Source organism: Antechinus flavipes, chromosome 1 (assembly GCF_016432865.1).
Source record: "Antechinus flavipes isolate AdamAnt ecotype Samford, QLD, Australia chromosome 1, AdamAnt_v2, whole genome shotgun sequence".
Lineage (NCBI taxonomy): Eukaryota > Metazoa > Chordata > Mammalia > Dasyuromorphia > Dasyuridae > Antechinus > Antechinus flavipes.
Genome location: NC_067398.1, coordinates 546,129,850 through 546,148,150, shown reverse-complemented (window position 1 = coordinate 546,148,150; position 18,301 = coordinate 546,129,850). Strand labels below are relative to the sequence as shown.

Sequence of the window (18,301 nt, the reverse complement as noted above, 5' to 3'; positions counted from 1 at the left end):
TCTCCAAATTCATTCTTCTCCTTATACTCTCCCACCAAAAAATTATAAATGCTTGATTTGATCGGAACACTGACAAGTAATACATTTGATGACAACAAATGCTTGTGTGTTTGATATGATGGCTTCCACATGCCACACAAAAGCCAGTCCCATTACTTTGTAATCACACCTCATGTGTCAGGATGAGGAAAGCAGCTGTTCTCCAGAAAACAGCTGAAATCAACTTAGAGAAAAAGAGTATTTGCAATCTCTGTAAGTCCTATAATTATTAAATAGTCTTTGTTAAATAACTTTACATTTAACATCTGTTCAGAGTTAATCTTATGAGTGGTTAACAAGTTTTAAGTTTTAAGACTAGTTTGAGGTTGTTTGCTTGTTTTGTTTTTATAATGAATTTTGGACTCTGGAACTTAATTAAAATCACGAAGCTGTTCGTTTTCCTATTCAAAAAGCTAGAGCCCACAATTAACATGTTTTTGACATTTCAAAACTTTCTGTTGACTATAGACTAGAAGAGAATAATTGAGGGATTCCTAATATGTGATTCCAAAGAAAGTAGTAAAGGCAAACTTAAGTGAGGTTTATTGTTTACTCAATGGTTTTGAGTAAGTAAGCTTGTGCTTCCCCTTTGGGGTTTTTGTAATGATAGTCTACCCCTGTTTTTCTGGCTCTTCACGTAGACTCCTCATTGGGAAGTAGTAATGTGACCAGATGGAAATACCATTGCACTGATGAACATGCTACTTAGTTTATTCTTCTTTAGCCCACTGCTTATTAGTTGGGTGACTTTTTGTGCTTCTTAATGGTCTAACATATTAAGTGGGGATCAAAATAGCTGATTGAGGGCAGGGAATTTTCTGAAACACCCTCTCAAAATATATTCCAGCTTTGAGATTTATGATATGTTAAGACACACACACACACACACACACACACACACACACACAAAACCATTGTCATCACAGACATACTTTTTTGATGGGCCTAATTATTTACAAATTAATTTTCACAAAAGGAGGTATTTTATTGAATATTATCCTTCATTGAGAGCTTGCCCAAAATATCTCTGCTGCAAACCATGTAGAGCTCTTCACAGAATCACAGGTTTAGAACTGAGAGAGAACTTAGTGGATGTCTGGTCCAACATAATCATTTTGCCAGTGAGGAAACTGAAAATGAAATAAATGAGGAGAAATAATTTGCCTGAAGCTTCTCAGGAAGCAAGGAATAGAGGGGGCATTTAAGCCACAGAACTGAAAAATTGGAAGAAATGTCAACAGCCCAACCTATACATGAATGGAATCCCTACTATAAAATATAACTAATAAATTATAATCTAGTTTCTGCTTGACCACCAAGAAAGGGGAACCACTTTCTCTAGACAGTCTATTTCGCTTTTTCTGATAGAAATGTTTTTCCTGGCAATGAGCCTAAGTTGGCTTCTTTGAAACTTCCTCTGTTACCCTTGGTTCTGCCATCTGGGATCAAATAGAACAAATCTAATCCATTCTCTGAAAGATAGTCCTTCAAATAATTGAAAAACACTTGTCTTCATGAAGAAAATGACATCTAAATGGAAAGTTGAAGGGAGAGAAGGATTTCGATAGGCCTAGATGAGGATTTAACAGATTAATTCTCATTCCTGGATTAATTCCTTCCTCTATACATTTGCTCAAGTCCCATTCTTGGAAAATAATCTTTTTTATATCTGCTTTTTAAAATTATTTTCTTCTTTCAGAGACCAACTTAGGTAGCATTTCTAGGTAACTTTTTATGATCTTTTCCTTCAATCTTCATCCTCAATTGAAAGTATTCTCCCCTTATTCCCCCCCAAATACTTGAGCATTTTGAATCCTATTATAACATTCTATCTTGCATCATTTTTATATTTGTACATATATCCACAGGATCTTAGTTTTTTTCTCCATTGTATTGTTTGAGACTAATTCATTGTTATATATAAAAAGAAAAGTTGGATGGTAAATGTTGAATTTAGGGATTCTGTTTACAAGACTTAATGTATTTTACTTCTATATGTGTTTGTGTAATTTTACTTTTCTTTTTTCAGCAATAGGGAGAAGGAGGTAGGGGGAGAAAATGATCAGATTGCAAAAAAATGTAATTAAAAAACCATAGCAGGGGTCAAGAAGACATCATGAAATGGAATGACACAGGAGAATATGGAAGATAAAGATTTTAAAGGTCAGGAGTAGGGAAGAGGTGGGTAAAGATGAGAGGACAGGGAAAAGTAAGATGAGGAAGGATTTTTGCCATCAGAGTTGTAGACCCTGAGCTGTAAGAGTAGGGAAAAACGACTCAGATATATACTATAATTAGGCCAATATCCCCAAAGAAATAAAAGAAGAAAAGGTTCTATATATACAAAAATATTTATAATAGCTAAAAACTGGAAACTGAGGAGGTATCCAGAATAGCTAAACAAATGAGGGTATACTAATTTAATTTATATTGTTTTGTGCTGAGTGAACACAGTAGATAGAGTATTAGACTAGGAAGCAGTAAGAGCTAAATTCCAATCTTGCTTCAGACACTTACTAGGTATGTGAATCTGAATGAGTCACTTTCTCAACACCTTAATTCCTTTATCTGTAAAATGAGAATAATAGTAGCATCTGCCCCACAGGGTTGCTGTGAGGATGAAAGGAAAAGGAATACATGTAAAGCAATTTGTAAGTCTTAAAGTGCTATAGAATGCTATGTAGCTTTCCTTTTAAAAAGAAAGTTTATGACAAATTCATTGTTATTTTCAAAGCTGTACTATTTGTCTGTTTCCTTTTCTTCTCTTTCATGAATAAAATCAATGCTTAAATTTAAAAAGAAGACTAGGGAGAAAGGGAGCTAGGAATTTATATATCATGGTGTAGAGGATTGAGGTCCCCCACTATCCAGGATCCTGTAATGACAGCATAAAGAGTGGATATGGGGTGATAATGTCAGCTTTCCTGGCTCCTTCACCCCATCATAGGGAACCTCAAGATATAGGAGTAAGTTCTTTTTGGACATCTGCATCAGTAAATAACTGGAGTTCCAATTCCCCCAGAAGATAGCCTAAGCCCCAGGTTTTCAGAGATGAGCCATATCTAGAAAATGTTTCACACATCCCAGTATTTTATTCCCAGAAGACAGGCTACCATTGGAGAGATAGACTCAAGTCCCCTTGGAAGAGAAATGTTACTGCCTTTGGCGCACTAAGGTCCTCCATGTAAACACTTCAGGCTCAGGAGTGGCACAAATCAGTGTCTTTGGATCTTTCTAATGGCTGGTTACAATAAGTCAGTCATCTCTTATCTCTAAATGCAAGCTCTGTACATGGTATCTTTGACATCATTTTCTAATGAATGGTGAATTGCTTCATTTGATACGTTGTGGAGTCAGGCAGCCCTTGCTGCCAGATACCCTGACAAGGCAGGCTTCACGGGGGCAAAATTGGAACAACTCAGACCACAGAGGAGATCCTTAGGCTGCTACCGTGATTCCAGTTAATGAGGATGACATTAAATAACCTCCTACCTCAAAAATAATGTAGAACACTTTAGCGTCTGGTGATGTCATCTTTAAACATCTAATATGAGAAGGGTAGAGAACAGAAAAGATAACCTAGTGTATTCCAGGGTGTACCTAACATGATCCAGTTAAGGGGATGTTTAATCAGTTCAGTTTCAAGTGTATTTTATGCATTAGAGTCCCTGAACATTGATTGCAAAAGTAACCTGGGAAACAAGGACACTTAATTGTGTTTTCCATGGTGGTGATACTGCTGTATTTGAGGGCATACAAAGGTGAGTTAAAGACACAGTTTCAGCCTTTCCTATGGGCTCCCTTATTTTTGTTGGCTTCGGTTTTCAACATGTATTTCTTGGGTGTAGTGAATTCTTTGTTTAGTATTCCTGGATCAGACATCCAAATGTATCATAGTTACAAGAATTTGAATATGCAGCTTGTGGGTTTCAATGTTCTTTAATGGCTCTTTGGGAGCAGTTCTGAATTCTTAGTGATAGAACCACTGTGACTTCAGAAACTCATATCATCTCTCCTTTCCACAAAATAAGAGTATAAAGTAGCAGCAAATTTTCCGTTCCTTTATTTATCTGATGAGTTATAATGTACTTGAGTAAAAGTAACAAACCTTTCAGTCAGGGTTGACACCATCTGTGAGCACAGTATTGAAACTTTGTTCAAAAGATGAGCACTTTATACTTCAAATAAAATTCTCACACTCCTTCCAGGTATCATAAAAGGGAGAATGTAAAATCCAGAAGAAAACACATCCCATTTTGAGTTTTTTTCTTTAATGCTTCTTTTCAAGCACCTGGTTCTTGAGCTATTCAAAAGTGTTTTGGACTGAATACCTGTCACATGTTGGCTAAGAATTGGAATCGATGACTTTTAAGGTTTCTTCTGGATCCAAATCTATGTTTCTATATTAGATTTAATCCAAAACATTCTGACTTTATTTAGCCACAGAGAATATATTTATTTATTTATGGCCTAATCTGTGGGTCAGTAGGGTTTGACTGTGTGGGGAAGTTTTCCTTAGTGAAACTAGGTACTACATATCCCAATATATCAATTTTGGCTCTTTGTGCTATTGAGTAAATTATAATTTAATAATAATTCAATAGAGTTGTTCAATAGTATTTAGAGTTTGTCAAATATGGTGTTTTTATTGCAAAGTATTTTATATCAAACATTTAAACTGAAATTTAAACAAAAGTGTTCTAGCCTTTCTAGCAGCCTCTTTTCAATTAAATTAAGTTTTTAGTCTTTAATGACAAGTATGCTATTTCACTGAATATTATTTGGCCTCTTACTCTGGTAAGATTTTTTTAAGTCTCATTCTGTTGGATCTTGTCCTTTATAATGACTTTTTGAAGCAGATATGAAATTGTTAGGTTTCTTATCTCCTCGCAGAAATTTTGATGCTACATTACCTACTGAATTATTTTTATACAAAGATTTTTCATCTTTTTCCAAATCTTTATCACTATCATTAACATCTAAAATGCTATTTGTCATATTTACTTAGAAACAAAACACATAGAAAAATATGGACCTATTGCTCTGTCTCATAATTCACTATACTAACCTATTTTAATACCTGGGAATTTAGTGTTGAAAAATTGTGTTGCATTAGGAAAGAAAGCAAGAATTTAAGTATTACTTTTTGAGTAAAAATAACATATTCCAGAGTTGAAAGTATCTACAAGCACAATACTGAAACTTTGTTAGATGAGCACTTTATGCTTCAAATAAAAAAGCCCTTTAAATCATTCCATTAAAAAAAAATTAACATTGGTATACACTCTTCCGTTAACCCAGAACAATACTTTCTTAGAAATAGGTTATCGTACATCTGTATGTGGAAAAAATTGATCTAGCAAAGGAATATCTATTTCTTCAGTCTTACAAAAAAAATTCAAAAGTATCTAAGAATCATAACGTGTTTTCCTCAGCAATTCTCACTCAAATATAAATATAATAGCAAACAATATCCTGAAAAATCTATATTATGGATCAGTGGCTAGGGCCATTCAATTAAAGCTGACATCTTCCCAACTCAGTCCACTGTCAGTTCTAGCTTTTCTAAACAAACACACACACACACACACACACACACACACACACACACATACACACACACACACACACACACACACACACACACACTTCTGCAGAGACTTACATTCCTTAGAATACCTTAATGAAGTACCATTTCAGAAGCACCAGTTCTTAAGAATTCTTTCCTTGCAATAGTCTAGCTGCCTAAAGTAATTACAAACATTAAAGGAAAAAGTGTCTTTAAATCCTCTTTTTTTTCCTTTTCCACAGGGTCCTGTAGCATCCCCTTCATCAGTACTTCCTGTCCTTTCCAGTGGGCAGGGTGTACCCCCACCCCCTCCTCCTCCTCCACCTCCAGGACCACCTCCAATCTTTGATAATGAAGATAGAAGAGAAGAGTCCTCACCATCACGCTCTGCTTTGTTTGCTCAGCTTAATCAGGGGGAGGCAATTACTAAAGGTTAGAGAACAAGAATGATAAGCTTTTCCCTCCTGTTTAGTAATACTGGTTATATATCTTCCTAACAGTTCATCACTGTTTATTCTGATCCCTGGTTAGCATAAGTGAATCATTCTATTCTCATATTATACACACACACACACACAAATATTATTGGATGAAAAAATATTACCCTCCTACAGGTAAGGTAAATCAATAGAGTCACCATCAGACTTCAGGGGCCCCAAGTTCAAAATCTGCCAATTATTAACATAGTATGTAACTCTCCGATGCTTTGATTTCTGCCTCTGCAATCCAAACATCAGATAAACATTATAATTAGAGATTCATGAATGTAGTAGTGGCCATGACTGCTGTCATAGAACTTGCACAATAGTTGAAGAATTATAATATGAATCCATCTCATGATGTTCAGGTAAGGCATGGTTAATGAAGGAAATGAATTCCAGGCATGAGGAACAATTTGTGCAGAGATACAGAGGGGGAAGATGGAGTATTCTATGTGAGGACAGAAAAAGGCAAGTGTTGCTGAATCAAAGAATAAATGAAAGAAATGAATGGATGTTATTCAATTTTCAGTAATACTTGCTAAAGGCTGAAAAATATATGCCAATATATTTTTGATTTACACAGATAATAGTGTGTGAAGGAAAAAAATATACTAGTCAACAAATGTTCTAGTCCCGGCCCTTCTTTAAAAAATCTTTTACCACTCTAGACCTCAGATTACTCATCTGTGCAATAAAATTAAATTTATTATACTAGTAGAGTTTTAATGGCATACTCTAAATTAGTAAGATAGGAAATGTTTTATCTTTATATAAATAAAAGCATTAGCCAAGTCATTATTTTTTATTTCATTGTTATATGTCTAGAAAACATGAAATTCTACGCATCAGCTTTAGATATTCAAAGCAAAGGTGTTTCAATTTGTAATATTAACAGCTAGGTTATTATCTAGATCTCAAAATGCTATAGTTAGCTAGGTGGCGCAGTGGATAGAGCATTGGGCTTGGAATCAGAAAGACTCATCTTCCTCAGTTCAAATCTGGTCTCAGATATAAACTACGTGACCATGTCATTTAACCCTGTTTGCTTCATTGAACCCTGTTTGCGTCAATTCTTCATCTATAAAATGAGCAGGAGAAGGAAAGCCAAACCATTCCCATACCCTTCACTCTTGTCAAATAAAGCCTGAAATGGGATCACAAAAAACTAGACATGAATGGAACATCAACTAGCTGTTACTCAAATCCAGGGCCAGCCCTTAAGATATGTTTAGGGGAACATTATAAAATTATGTCCTTCTGCACAAATCATGACTTATTACAGTTTTTCAAAGTAGAGTATAATAGCTTCTCTTCACACAAGGTATTAGGATACCTGTTGATGAGTTTTGTTTTTCCTAGGACTCCGGCATGTATCTGATGATCAGAAGACACATAAGAATCCCAAGCTGAGGGCTCAAGGAGGACAAATTCATTCTCCTACTAAAAACCATACTCCAAGTTCCATTTCTCCCCAATCCCCTTTGCAGCAGAACCATCCTCCCGTGTTAGAGCTGGAAGGAAAGAAATGGAGAGTAGTAAGTATAATTGTATAAATAATTTTACAACTGACACAAATTGAGACCAAGAAGACAGAGTACCAAATTATTTTCACTGATTATATCCAACACATTTTGTTCTAATGTAGTATGTTTATTATATGTTTTGTTGACATAGATTTAATATGACCACATCCCTCTATAGCATCCACAACTTTAAGGGATTTCTCCATATAGAAATTTCAGAATCTATACTACAATATCTATATTATAAAAATGAACAATTTTGACGACTTTTATAAACTGATAAAGAATGAAATTAGCAAAACCTAGAGAATGACTTATCCATTAATAAAATGTATAAAAACAAAAACAAAAACTATGTTTCACCTATAAGAATCCTGTTGAATGTAGTGACCATCCATGGTTTCAAAAGGCTAATAATAAAACATGCTATCTATGTCCTAAGAGAGCTCGGTCATGGTTTTAGGATGCCATATTTTTTTTTGCATGGAAGATAAGGAAATTTGTTTTGCTTTATTACATTTATTTGGTCTATTGGTGTACAGATTGAGAGGGAATGAAAATAGATTTCTGTTGGTTAAAAAAATTGACAATTTTTATTTATTTATTTTTATAAATAAAAGTAGCAGAAATATGACATTCTGAATATAGATGAAAGTTGATGGTTCCACTAAGGCCATGAACTTCCCTAGAGATTTTCCTTAACCAAATTTCCAAGTGATGTAACCTTTAGAGGCTTTGTTTAATATTAATACTTCCATCTAACAGAATTTACTGCTTATTCATTAGCTTCTTTGCCCAATCTCACTCATCAGCAAGAAGGTAAAAAGAAAACTACTAGTTCATGATCTATGCATGTATATGCTCATTAAACTCAAACCAGCCTGGAGGATATTTTCAATTCTTCTGCATAGAAGTGAAGTACATACTCGTCAGAAGGTAACTCTAGATAACTGACCAACAGTTAACATTGCCCATCAACAGTGTGAAAATGTAAAAACTGCATCTTGGTCCCCTGTGAAAGAGGTTCTGAAAGAAAGATACAAAAGAACTATAAAAATGCAAAAGTTTTTGTATATATCAACAATCAGTGGAACTTGCCTATATATATATGTGTGTGTGTGTGTGTGTGTGTGTGTGTGTATGTATGTATATGTATATATGTAATGTTTATGTCTGTTTTTTCTTTTAGGAATATCAAGAAAATAGCAATGACCTTGTGATTTCAGACACTGAACTGAAGCAAGTGGCATACATTTTCAAATGTAACAAATCAACACTACAAATTAAAGGAAAAATAAATTCTATTACAATCGGTAGGATATACCTATGGTTTTAGAGTTACTGTGATAATTCATTTCATACAAAAGCAATTCCATGTATTTTATGGAGTTTGTTTTTTTTCTTTTCCTAGACAATTGCAAGAAATTTGGTCTTGTGTTTGATAATGTTGTGGGCATTGTAGAAGTAATCAATTCCAAGGATATTCAAATTCAGGTAAGTTTCAGCACAAAACAGAAATGTGTGCATTCTCTCCTTGTATAATATCATGGTAACTTCTTAAGAGGAGGCATAGTTAATAGCAGTAAGAAAGTGTCCTGGATTTAGAATCAGGGCAGTTACTACTTCTTAGCTGCAGAGATACTCAGTTATGATGCAAATAGAAACCTAGGCAAACCATAAGGAAAGGAAGGAAGAGAGGGAGGAAGGGAGGGAGGGAGGGAGAGAGGAAGGAAAGAAGGAAGGAAGGAAGGAAGGAAGGAAGGAAGGAAGGAAGGAAGGAAGGAAGGAAGGAAGGCAGGCAGATAAGGAAAGGGAAGGAAAGGGGAGAAGGAAAGGGAAGGAGGGAGGAAGGCAGGGAAGGAGAGAGAGAAGAAGGGAGATGGAGGAAGGAAGGGAGAAGGGAAGGGATAGTTGGTTTTAATTAGGCCATCCATTTCCCAAATGAATACTCCTCTCTTCCCCAGCATAGCCGTAAGTTCCATTTATTTTCTGCATTAAAAATGGAGAAAACAGTTATAGCCCTTTATTGCCATAAGCCCTATTACTTGTAATTGTTGACTGTTAATTTCAAGCATTCTTCTACCACTTCACATCTTTGTAGCCAGCAGTCTGCCTGAAGCTAGAAGTCAATCTGTGGCCCACTTGAGTTAGACTCTCTTCCTGTGACAATTCTGGAATCTCCAAACACTTCATCTTTTCTCTCTCTCCTTACAAAGTTCTCTTGAGTTTTTTTTACCTTCTTCCCCTTCCCAAGATTTTCATCCCTTACCCCATGATAAAATGTTCCCTATTCCTAGGCACCAGACTGCTGAGAAAAGGAGTCCTGGTCAGATAGCCTTGGGTCAACTACACAGAATCCTAGAAAATATAAACTTGCCCTCATCTGATATTGAATTACTTCTTCATCTCCCAATTCTAAAAAAAAAAAAAGTACAGTATCTGTAAATCATACTTGATATATAAGGTTAATTGTATGCCTATAATATAAAATGTTCTTTAATATGCATATGAGCCATTATTTATTGTACCAACTGCAAAGGTCATATGCGGGTACATGGTACAGCAACATGCAAATTCAAGTAGTATAATCAAGATCCAATACAAAAGTTATGAATAAATTTTTAGCACATGGCATCACATGTTAAGATGCATTCTAAGAGCAGATGTTATCTTGCTATATGTACAACTTACTCTCCCTTTACCCTAGGAACATGTGGATAATCTTGGCATTTTTATGGTAATATGATTTTTTAAAACTGTAACTTCTGTACTCCCAGTCAACCATAGATGGCCTGGGTTGATCTTAATGAGTTCAATCATTTTCATTTGTATCTAATTCATTGTAACCCCATTTGGAGACTTCTTGGCAACGATACTGGTCTGCCATTTCCTCCAATTCGTTTTATAGATAAGAAAATTGAAGCAAACAGGATTGTGTGACTTACCTAGGGTCACAGAACTAGTGTCTACAGCTAAATTTAAACTTATCTTCCTGACTGTAGTCCCAGCACTGTGTCCACTGTGCCACCTAGCTTCTCCAGATCCTAATGAGACCCCCACAACTAGAGTGTCAGAAAGGAGGTAAACTTCAGAGTTAGCCCTTTTTCTCATAAAGATTAAAGTCTCTTTCTGGCTAAGGCAAAATGGGCAAGCTTTTTTAACTCTCACTTTCCTCTTAAGCAAATTCTTAGCCAGATCCTTTCCATATGACCGATTATCTGGCACCAGCTGTCTTCTGCACCTGTTGTATGGGCCCTTTTTAAGCTCTCTTCTTGATCTTCCTGTTCTTGTGTTTCTGAACACCAAGGAATCTAATTCCTCGATATTAGTGTCTCTGTGGAATATCCATCATTCCCTGTCATCATTTTTTAGACTGGGAGATTACTCAGTCTTTCCCCTATTTAGGAAGTATGGATCTCTACTGGTCCATGATGTGGACACTAAGATTTCTTAACAAGACCTTTGTCCTGAACGGAGTTCATAAGAATAAATTTGAACATTAGAATAGCTTCTTCTGGTTTACATAGTATGCAAGTGATCACTTAAACAAGTGATATATTAGTAATTAGTTTATACATTTTCAAGAACCTCTAAAATAGAGTAACAAGCAGCTGTGGTTCATGCCCAACTATCAGGTAGTAGAGATATCTGTGACATCATTACTGAAAGTAGTGACCAATGAAATGCCTGATCAAACTGTTTATTGACCTACTTTGACCTCCTCTGTTTCCAACAGGCTGGGTCATTCCTCCTTAGACATTCTAATGGCCTCCTGGCAACTTCATTCTTTGTGCCAGACTTAATGTGAACACCCAGTCTTCTTTTACTCCTATTGCAGTTCAGAGTTCCTGCACTCAAGAAATTCACAACCTCAGTCTCCCTCATAATAAAGACTGCAAGTGTGCTCCATCACTCCCAGATTATTGTTATTTTAGAAAACCTTGGAAACAATTACAGAAAAAGTATGCCTCATAGTGAAAGAAATCTATTTTAAGCTCCCTCAGAGTCTTTACAAAAAAGGATCAAAAAATCAATGAAACAGTAAGAGAATTATCCGTGTTATGTGCTATCTCTCTAGGAGGATAGGACTGTGCTAATATAAGTTTGGTCCATCAGTAATGATGAATTCATGAAGGCTTTCTTTAAATTTCTGCATGGAAAAATATATATTCCTATTGTATATATGTATATGTATGTATACATACATACATATATATATATATCAAGAATGAGGAAAAAACTTTTTAAAAAAAACACGCCTCTATTTGCTGAAATGCCTATGCTTGTTTAGTTGCTTAAAGACTCAATCACTGCTTTCTAAACACAAATTAATAATACCAAAGAAATGTGATCATAAGCCTAGATACTTCAACATATAAAAGAGGGAAGAAAGAAAAAAATGATTTCTTCTTTGTAACTAAAACAATGTTTTTCTATAGTCTGCCCAGATTCATAGAGGAGAACCCATTGAGGAGAGGGTATCACAATTATAAGCTTGGTATGTTAGACCACCATTGTAAAATTAAAATTAACATGCTGTTTAAACAGACAGTGGTCCCCATAAGTGATTTGCTTGGTGTTCACTCTTTTCATCCATTTTCCTGGCATTTGCAAAAATTTGGCCAGTGTTGTGCATGTTAATGTTCTTTGCTGCTGTTAAGCTGTAGAAATTACAACAAAAATTACTGAAACGTTAGTGCTCTCCAATTCTGAATTTCCTTTTTTACTTATCATGGAAAGTGCTGCCATTTCTTTGACCTCAAACTACCTCTATTTTTTTTTGCCCTAAAATGTGCAGGGATTGTTTCCCCAAGAAAACTCTAGATATCATCAATACCATAGCAACTCAACATTGTTTTTAGGATGAAAGAGAAATTCTTATCATTTTAATTGCCATTTCAAAAAGGGAAATTATGAAACTGTAATATGGTAGGATAGAAAATATTTGACTCTTCTATAGAACATCCCAGAGATTTCTAAAGCTTGGCTGTTTGAAAGAAACTTAAAACTAAGCAGAATTTTTGGTAGCATTTGAATATTTGCAAACATTACACAGGATCTATTCTCCTGTTATATACATTGGAAGTTGTTCTGTGAATGACTTCTTCTTCCTCAATCCAGTTTTCTGAAAATAAAGCACAACACTTGTAGAGTTTTATTATCTTTGAAATAACTAGATTTATTCCATCTCATTTAATTGTGCCATTAAGCTCATAAAACAGATGGAGTAAGTGTCTTCATCTAACATAGGCTTTGTTAACGAGAACCATCTTGCTTCTCTTTATTTTTTGATAGGTTCAGAAAATTATTAATAGTCAGCTATCACATTCAATGATTTTTTTTTACTATTGATAATATGTAATATTACAGCATTTAACATCTGTATCCATTAAAATTTGGCAAAGATAATAAGGGAAAAACTTTTAAATTCATGAAAATACATTATCTATTTATTTGGTTATGAACATTACAGTCCTACTAAGAGATAAGTGGTAAGGACATAGTGGCTGCCATAATATGAAGCCTCCATTTCCTTTTTCAGTTAGAGGATCTTCAATTTCAAATGGCAGTTCCATCTTTGACCCTGGGAACCTACCATTGAACTATATCCTTTTGTCCTTGTCCAAATATTCATGGTTTGCTTAAAGCCTATTGAATTTCACTCTGGAATTTATTCACATATATAATATGTGTTAACATAATGTTATAGATGGTGGTAGTGGTCATTGTAATAAAGATGATAAAGTTTAAAAAAATGTTATAGATTTGTTTTGTTTTAACTGCAGGTTATGGGGAGAGTGCCAACAATTTCAATTAATAAGACAGAAGGCTGCCACATATACCTCAGTGAAGAAGCTTTAGACTGTGAGATTGTGAGTGCCAAGTCATCTGAAATGAACATACTTATTCCACAGGATGGTGATTACGTGAGTATAAAGATTGCTGAGATATTTCTTTGGTCTTTCCAATTACCATTCATACTTTTGTTTCAACATTTATTCAACTCTGAAATTACATTCCAGTACTTCCAATAGAAGGATCTCTCTGATGTATGCACTAATACCAGTAGTCTGACCACAATTCATCCATACTCCTTCATATATGACACTTCTGTGTGTTTTCATTAATTCTCCATGTGGGGTCTACCCAACCCCCTAGAGTTTTTTTTAAACTCCCTAGAGTTTAGAGGGCCTCCCCCTAGGTTTTTTTTAAACATTATGTGAGTATCAGTGAGACATTCAAGCTATCCAACTGGCCCTTAATTCGTACTTTATGACCAATTCAGCTCCATCTCTGACCACAGAGCTCCAATTTAATATCAGTTATTCTATTTATTTCACACAAGTCATAGTAATAGACTGAAGTAAGCCCAAAATGTGAACCTAAATTGCCTCGATAATAATATACAATTTTGAGATTTGCAAAATGTTTTATAAATACTATCCTTAAACCTTAAACAATTATATAAAAATAAATAGTTATGATTATTATATGGCAAAAAACAAATTAGTTGAGATTTTTGGCATGCCATTCTCTGGGAAAAAAATATTTTCCAGTTAATCCTGATCTACTAGTCAATTTTTTCAACTGATGAGGAGCCAGTACACAGGCTGATTTTACTTGGTCTAGTCACTACTCCCCCACAATCAACTTCCTTCAAATATAAGGAAATTCCCCAGTACAGACAAAAGCATGGCTGGTATTATTCCTATGGTTGGCAGAGAACAATGCTGAATCTCACACTCCCCTCTTAGAAACCCTCACTTCCTTTTTTTGTCCTTCCCACACACACTAGGACTTACAGGTTTCAAAAACAAAAGCAAGTGGAAAAATTCATATTGACTTGCATATCAAGTCAGTTTGTATTCTGTACATTTTCTATTGGTTAAGACTTCTCATGAAATTTCATATCTTATTTTCTATCTCCCCCCCTCATCTCAGCCCCATATACTTTAAATTAGGTATATCTCTCATGTACAGTAACGACAATTACTCCTTCCAAAGGAAAAATGAAATCACCTCTTATGGAGTCTCATAACTGAATATGGATGGTTGTGAAATTATGATTTATTGTGAATAAATGTTTGATTTGTATGCCTATTTTATATACCTATATATCCCAAAATTTCTCATACAAAAAAGGGTCATGAGTAAAAAAAAAAAAGTCCTTACCTAAAAAAGTCTTACCTAGAAGACATTGATAATTCAGACATTAACAAAGAAGTATATAGCAAAAATCAAACCTCATTTATTGTGCTGACTTCAACAAAAAGAACATAAAGTTTGCTGAGTTTGATTGATTAAGAGTTAAATAGAACTTCACAAATTAGCAGATCCAATCAGTCTTAAGAATATTAAAGATGTGACTTCTTTGAGTTGCCTCTTCTGAGATTTTCTGTTGGCTCTACTGAAGATGCTGCTGCCATTCAACAAGTACTTGCTGTATTTGCCCGATTAAAGTCTGAGTTACCTTCAGCTAACTATAGCTTTGTCATTTACCAAAATGAACTATGTTCGAGGTCACCTACATTTTCGATGATTCCTGAATGGCAAGTAAGGGAGGCCAGAGTTCTAGAGGAGCATCTATCTGTTTTGTTTTTTTGTTTTTGTTTTTTTTTTTTTTTTGTCTCTGGAACTAAAAAACAGATAGTCATTTCCCTTAATTTAGATCCCTAGATGAAGTGTCCAAGACGTGTCCCTGAATCAAAAAATAACAAAACTTCTTTGCTCCCATTCTTCCTTTCTATTCTGGGTTGGGTTGTTTTTTAATTTGGAGGGGGGGGGTTGTTTGATTGGTTGGCTTTAGGGGAGTAGGTTTGGTATGTACTGATGTCTTTACTTCAGATTGGGGTGGAAGGGAACAAAAGGAATGTCCAGGTAGGTGGAAAACTGATTTTTCCTTAATACATTTTCTTCCTAGGCCAAAGGGTAGGTGAGGAACATTAGTACAATAGATAACTAATGACATGACTTGGAAAAAACAGGTTTTGTTTCTGTGTGGTTATCAAAATAGCTTCTGGAGAGTGGTGCAGAGGACCTCAGATTTGCCTCTGATATAAACTCTTTACCCACCATGTATATTAAGCACATGCCAAACTGTTTATATGCTTAAGACACCTTCATTTATATAATCAATATTCTTGTTATTCCTTTTCCAGAAAGAATTTCCTGTTCCTGAACAGTTCAAGACAGCATGGGATGGATCTAAGTTGGTCACTGAACCTGCAGAAATTGTGGGATAATTGCCTTTGGACACACAGAACCCTGTAACTTTAATACCGACAGGTCACCTAAATAAAGAATAGTAGCATCAAAGGACTAGAAGTAGCAACAGCCAAGACTGCTATAGTTTGGGCCATCAAGCAATTTCTCTGTACTTTAGGAACAGAGATACTTCCAGCATGCTTTATTAGGCATTTTGAAATCTTTGAAACCTGCACACAATCTGTATTCATTTATACTTTTGATCCTAAAAGATGCCATGTGAACACAAAAGACAAAGGAAAAAATGCACTCCCCTCATATCATTGGCTATGGCATAATAATAATAATAAGTCAGAATATTGCATGATACAGTTGTACAATCATATTCTTTTGCATTCCATTCTTATGTTAATACTAGTTGAAAAATATTAACTATTTTGAAGAATATAAGATGCAGATTTTTACCTTTTAGCCAAATCATGTATAATTCAGTGAACATGTGAACAGGAAAGTGATTATTTTTTGTAATTATCCATTAAATTTTGTCATTTAGTATAGATATGTTTCAGAAAATGTATCTGCCAGTATGAACATATCTGCCAGTATTTTATCACACTTTTTATTAAATATGTAGGGAAAGTTCACCTTTCGATGCCAATTTATAATTTCTGGGACACCTCCCTTTTAGTTACTGAAAATAAATTTCGGGGCTTTTTTCCCCTAGAAAATACACTGATTTATTTTAAATTCTGCCCCATCACCAGAAGAGTTTTAATTTGTGTGCCTTCTGTCTTATTATTTGATGGGGGGGGGTGGTAGTTTCTTTTACACATAATACCTCACACTCTTGCTCTAAAAGATCAAGAAAAAAACTTTTTTTTTTTTTAATTTGGTACTTATTAAGCATCAGATGCCTTGTAAATGACTTCCACTTTAAGGTCATTTCATACCTAAGTAGACTTTTGGCTAAATTTGTTTTGCATATTGTACTACTTTTCTGCTTATAAAACTTACAAACCAGCCTTTAAAATTCATGTGACAAGCCATAGATTTCTTCTTTATCAATTACCTATGAATGTGTTAAGGAATTGATTCTGGTTTTGGCCCCCTGACTCAGTTTTGTAGTACTTATAGACCATGCTTTTTAGCACTGAGATGACCTGGTATGCATTTGTATATTTTCAATTCATAACACTGAAAAATCTGCATATTTTTTGAATCACATGTAATAATACTTTATGATAATGAAATCTTAGTGACATGCTTGCAGAAGTAGTAATGAGAATCTAGATATATGCATATATATGAATTTATATACATATATTGCCACCTTCAGGGTATATTGTTTCCATTTTTTAAATATCTTAGATATCTCTATAATATTATAACAACCAGTGCTTATGTAACAAGATTTTGCTAACAAGGTTTTGTCTATATGTATAATGTTGTGGCTTTATAGTAAAGATCATTTTTCAAGGGTATTCTGAAATAAAATGAGACTATACTTGTTTAAATACAGAGAATAATTCTGAATGTTAAAACTTTTTTCCTCTCTATAATTTTCTTTTTTTTCCTGAGCCCCTTCCTGTTGTTGGACTTGATAGAGACAGCTGTGAGTCTGTCTGGTTGAATGAGAGTCTTTTTGTAGAGCATCCTATCCAGCACCCCTGGAGAATAGTTGGCTTGTTTCTCTGAAACAGATATATGAGGCCATCTGCATTTGAAATGCAAGACACTTTAATTAGAGTGTCAACCACAAAATTCTACAATCCTTTTTTATAATTCATTGTTTTTTTGTCACAAAACCAAATTTTATATATATATTTGTATTTATATGTGTACATATATATACATACACACATATGTATGTGTATATATGTATATATGCATATATATGTTAGCAAATGTTAATCCCCATAAGATACATAAATATATATGTATATATACACACATCTCATTATTCATAATGGTTTATAGAACAAATGATATATATGTATTACACATATGTTGCATATGTGTAATACATATATATATATAACTTCATTTTGCCATCCCAAAGACCCTGCAACAATGCAATTATACATATCTCTTCTACAGCATGACTTTCACCATTGCAGTTTCAATATATAGAGGTCAGCATAAGAAATTAAATGAATATTTGGAAGAGTTTGTGGAAACCACAGATGACACATGAAAACTAGAAGATAACACAGAACAATTTTAGAAACTCAGAAGTGCATTAAATATATTTATATTACTGTAAACACCCCAGAAGAGAAAAAGAAAAAATTCAGACTTCTTCTCTGGTACAAAACAAAGGTCAAAAGATTTTATTCAGATTTTCCAAATCACAGGGATGGCACACACCTAACCTCTGTGATATGGAAGGGATAACTGCATTATCCCCCATTTTACAAAGTAAAAACTTAGGCACAGAGAATGTAGGAAATTCACTAAAGATCACACAACTAGAACAAAATGAA

The 18,301-nt window shown here is 34.5% G+C and overlaps 1 protein-coding gene across 2 annotated transcripts in view; it reads left to right on the top strand.

Annotated features, from left to right (window-relative positions):
* CAP2 (cyclase associated actin cytoskeleton regulatory protein 2) overlaps positions 1 to 17,344 on the top strand; it is a 157,487-nt gene extending 140,143 nt beyond the window's left edge. For both annotated transcript variants that reach the window (XM_051970643.1, XM_051970644.1), the window contains exons 8-13: positions 5,851 to 6,040; positions 7,450 to 7,625; positions 8,803 to 8,926; positions 9,025 to 9,107; positions 13,400 to 13,540; positions 15,773 to 17,344. In XM_051970643.1, coding sequence (XP_051826603.1) covers positions 5,851 to 6,040; positions 7,450 to 7,625; positions 8,803 to 8,926; positions 9,025 to 9,107; positions 13,400 to 13,540; positions 15,773 to 15,856 — 798 coding nt within the window. In that variant the 3' untranslated portion in view covers positions 15,857 to 17,344. The remainder of the gene's footprint in view (positions 1 to 5,850; positions 6,041 to 7,449; positions 7,626 to 8,802; positions 8,927 to 9,024; positions 9,108 to 13,399; positions 13,541 to 15,772) is intronic.
* The last annotated feature ends 957 nt before the right edge of the window (positions 17,345 to 18,301 follow it).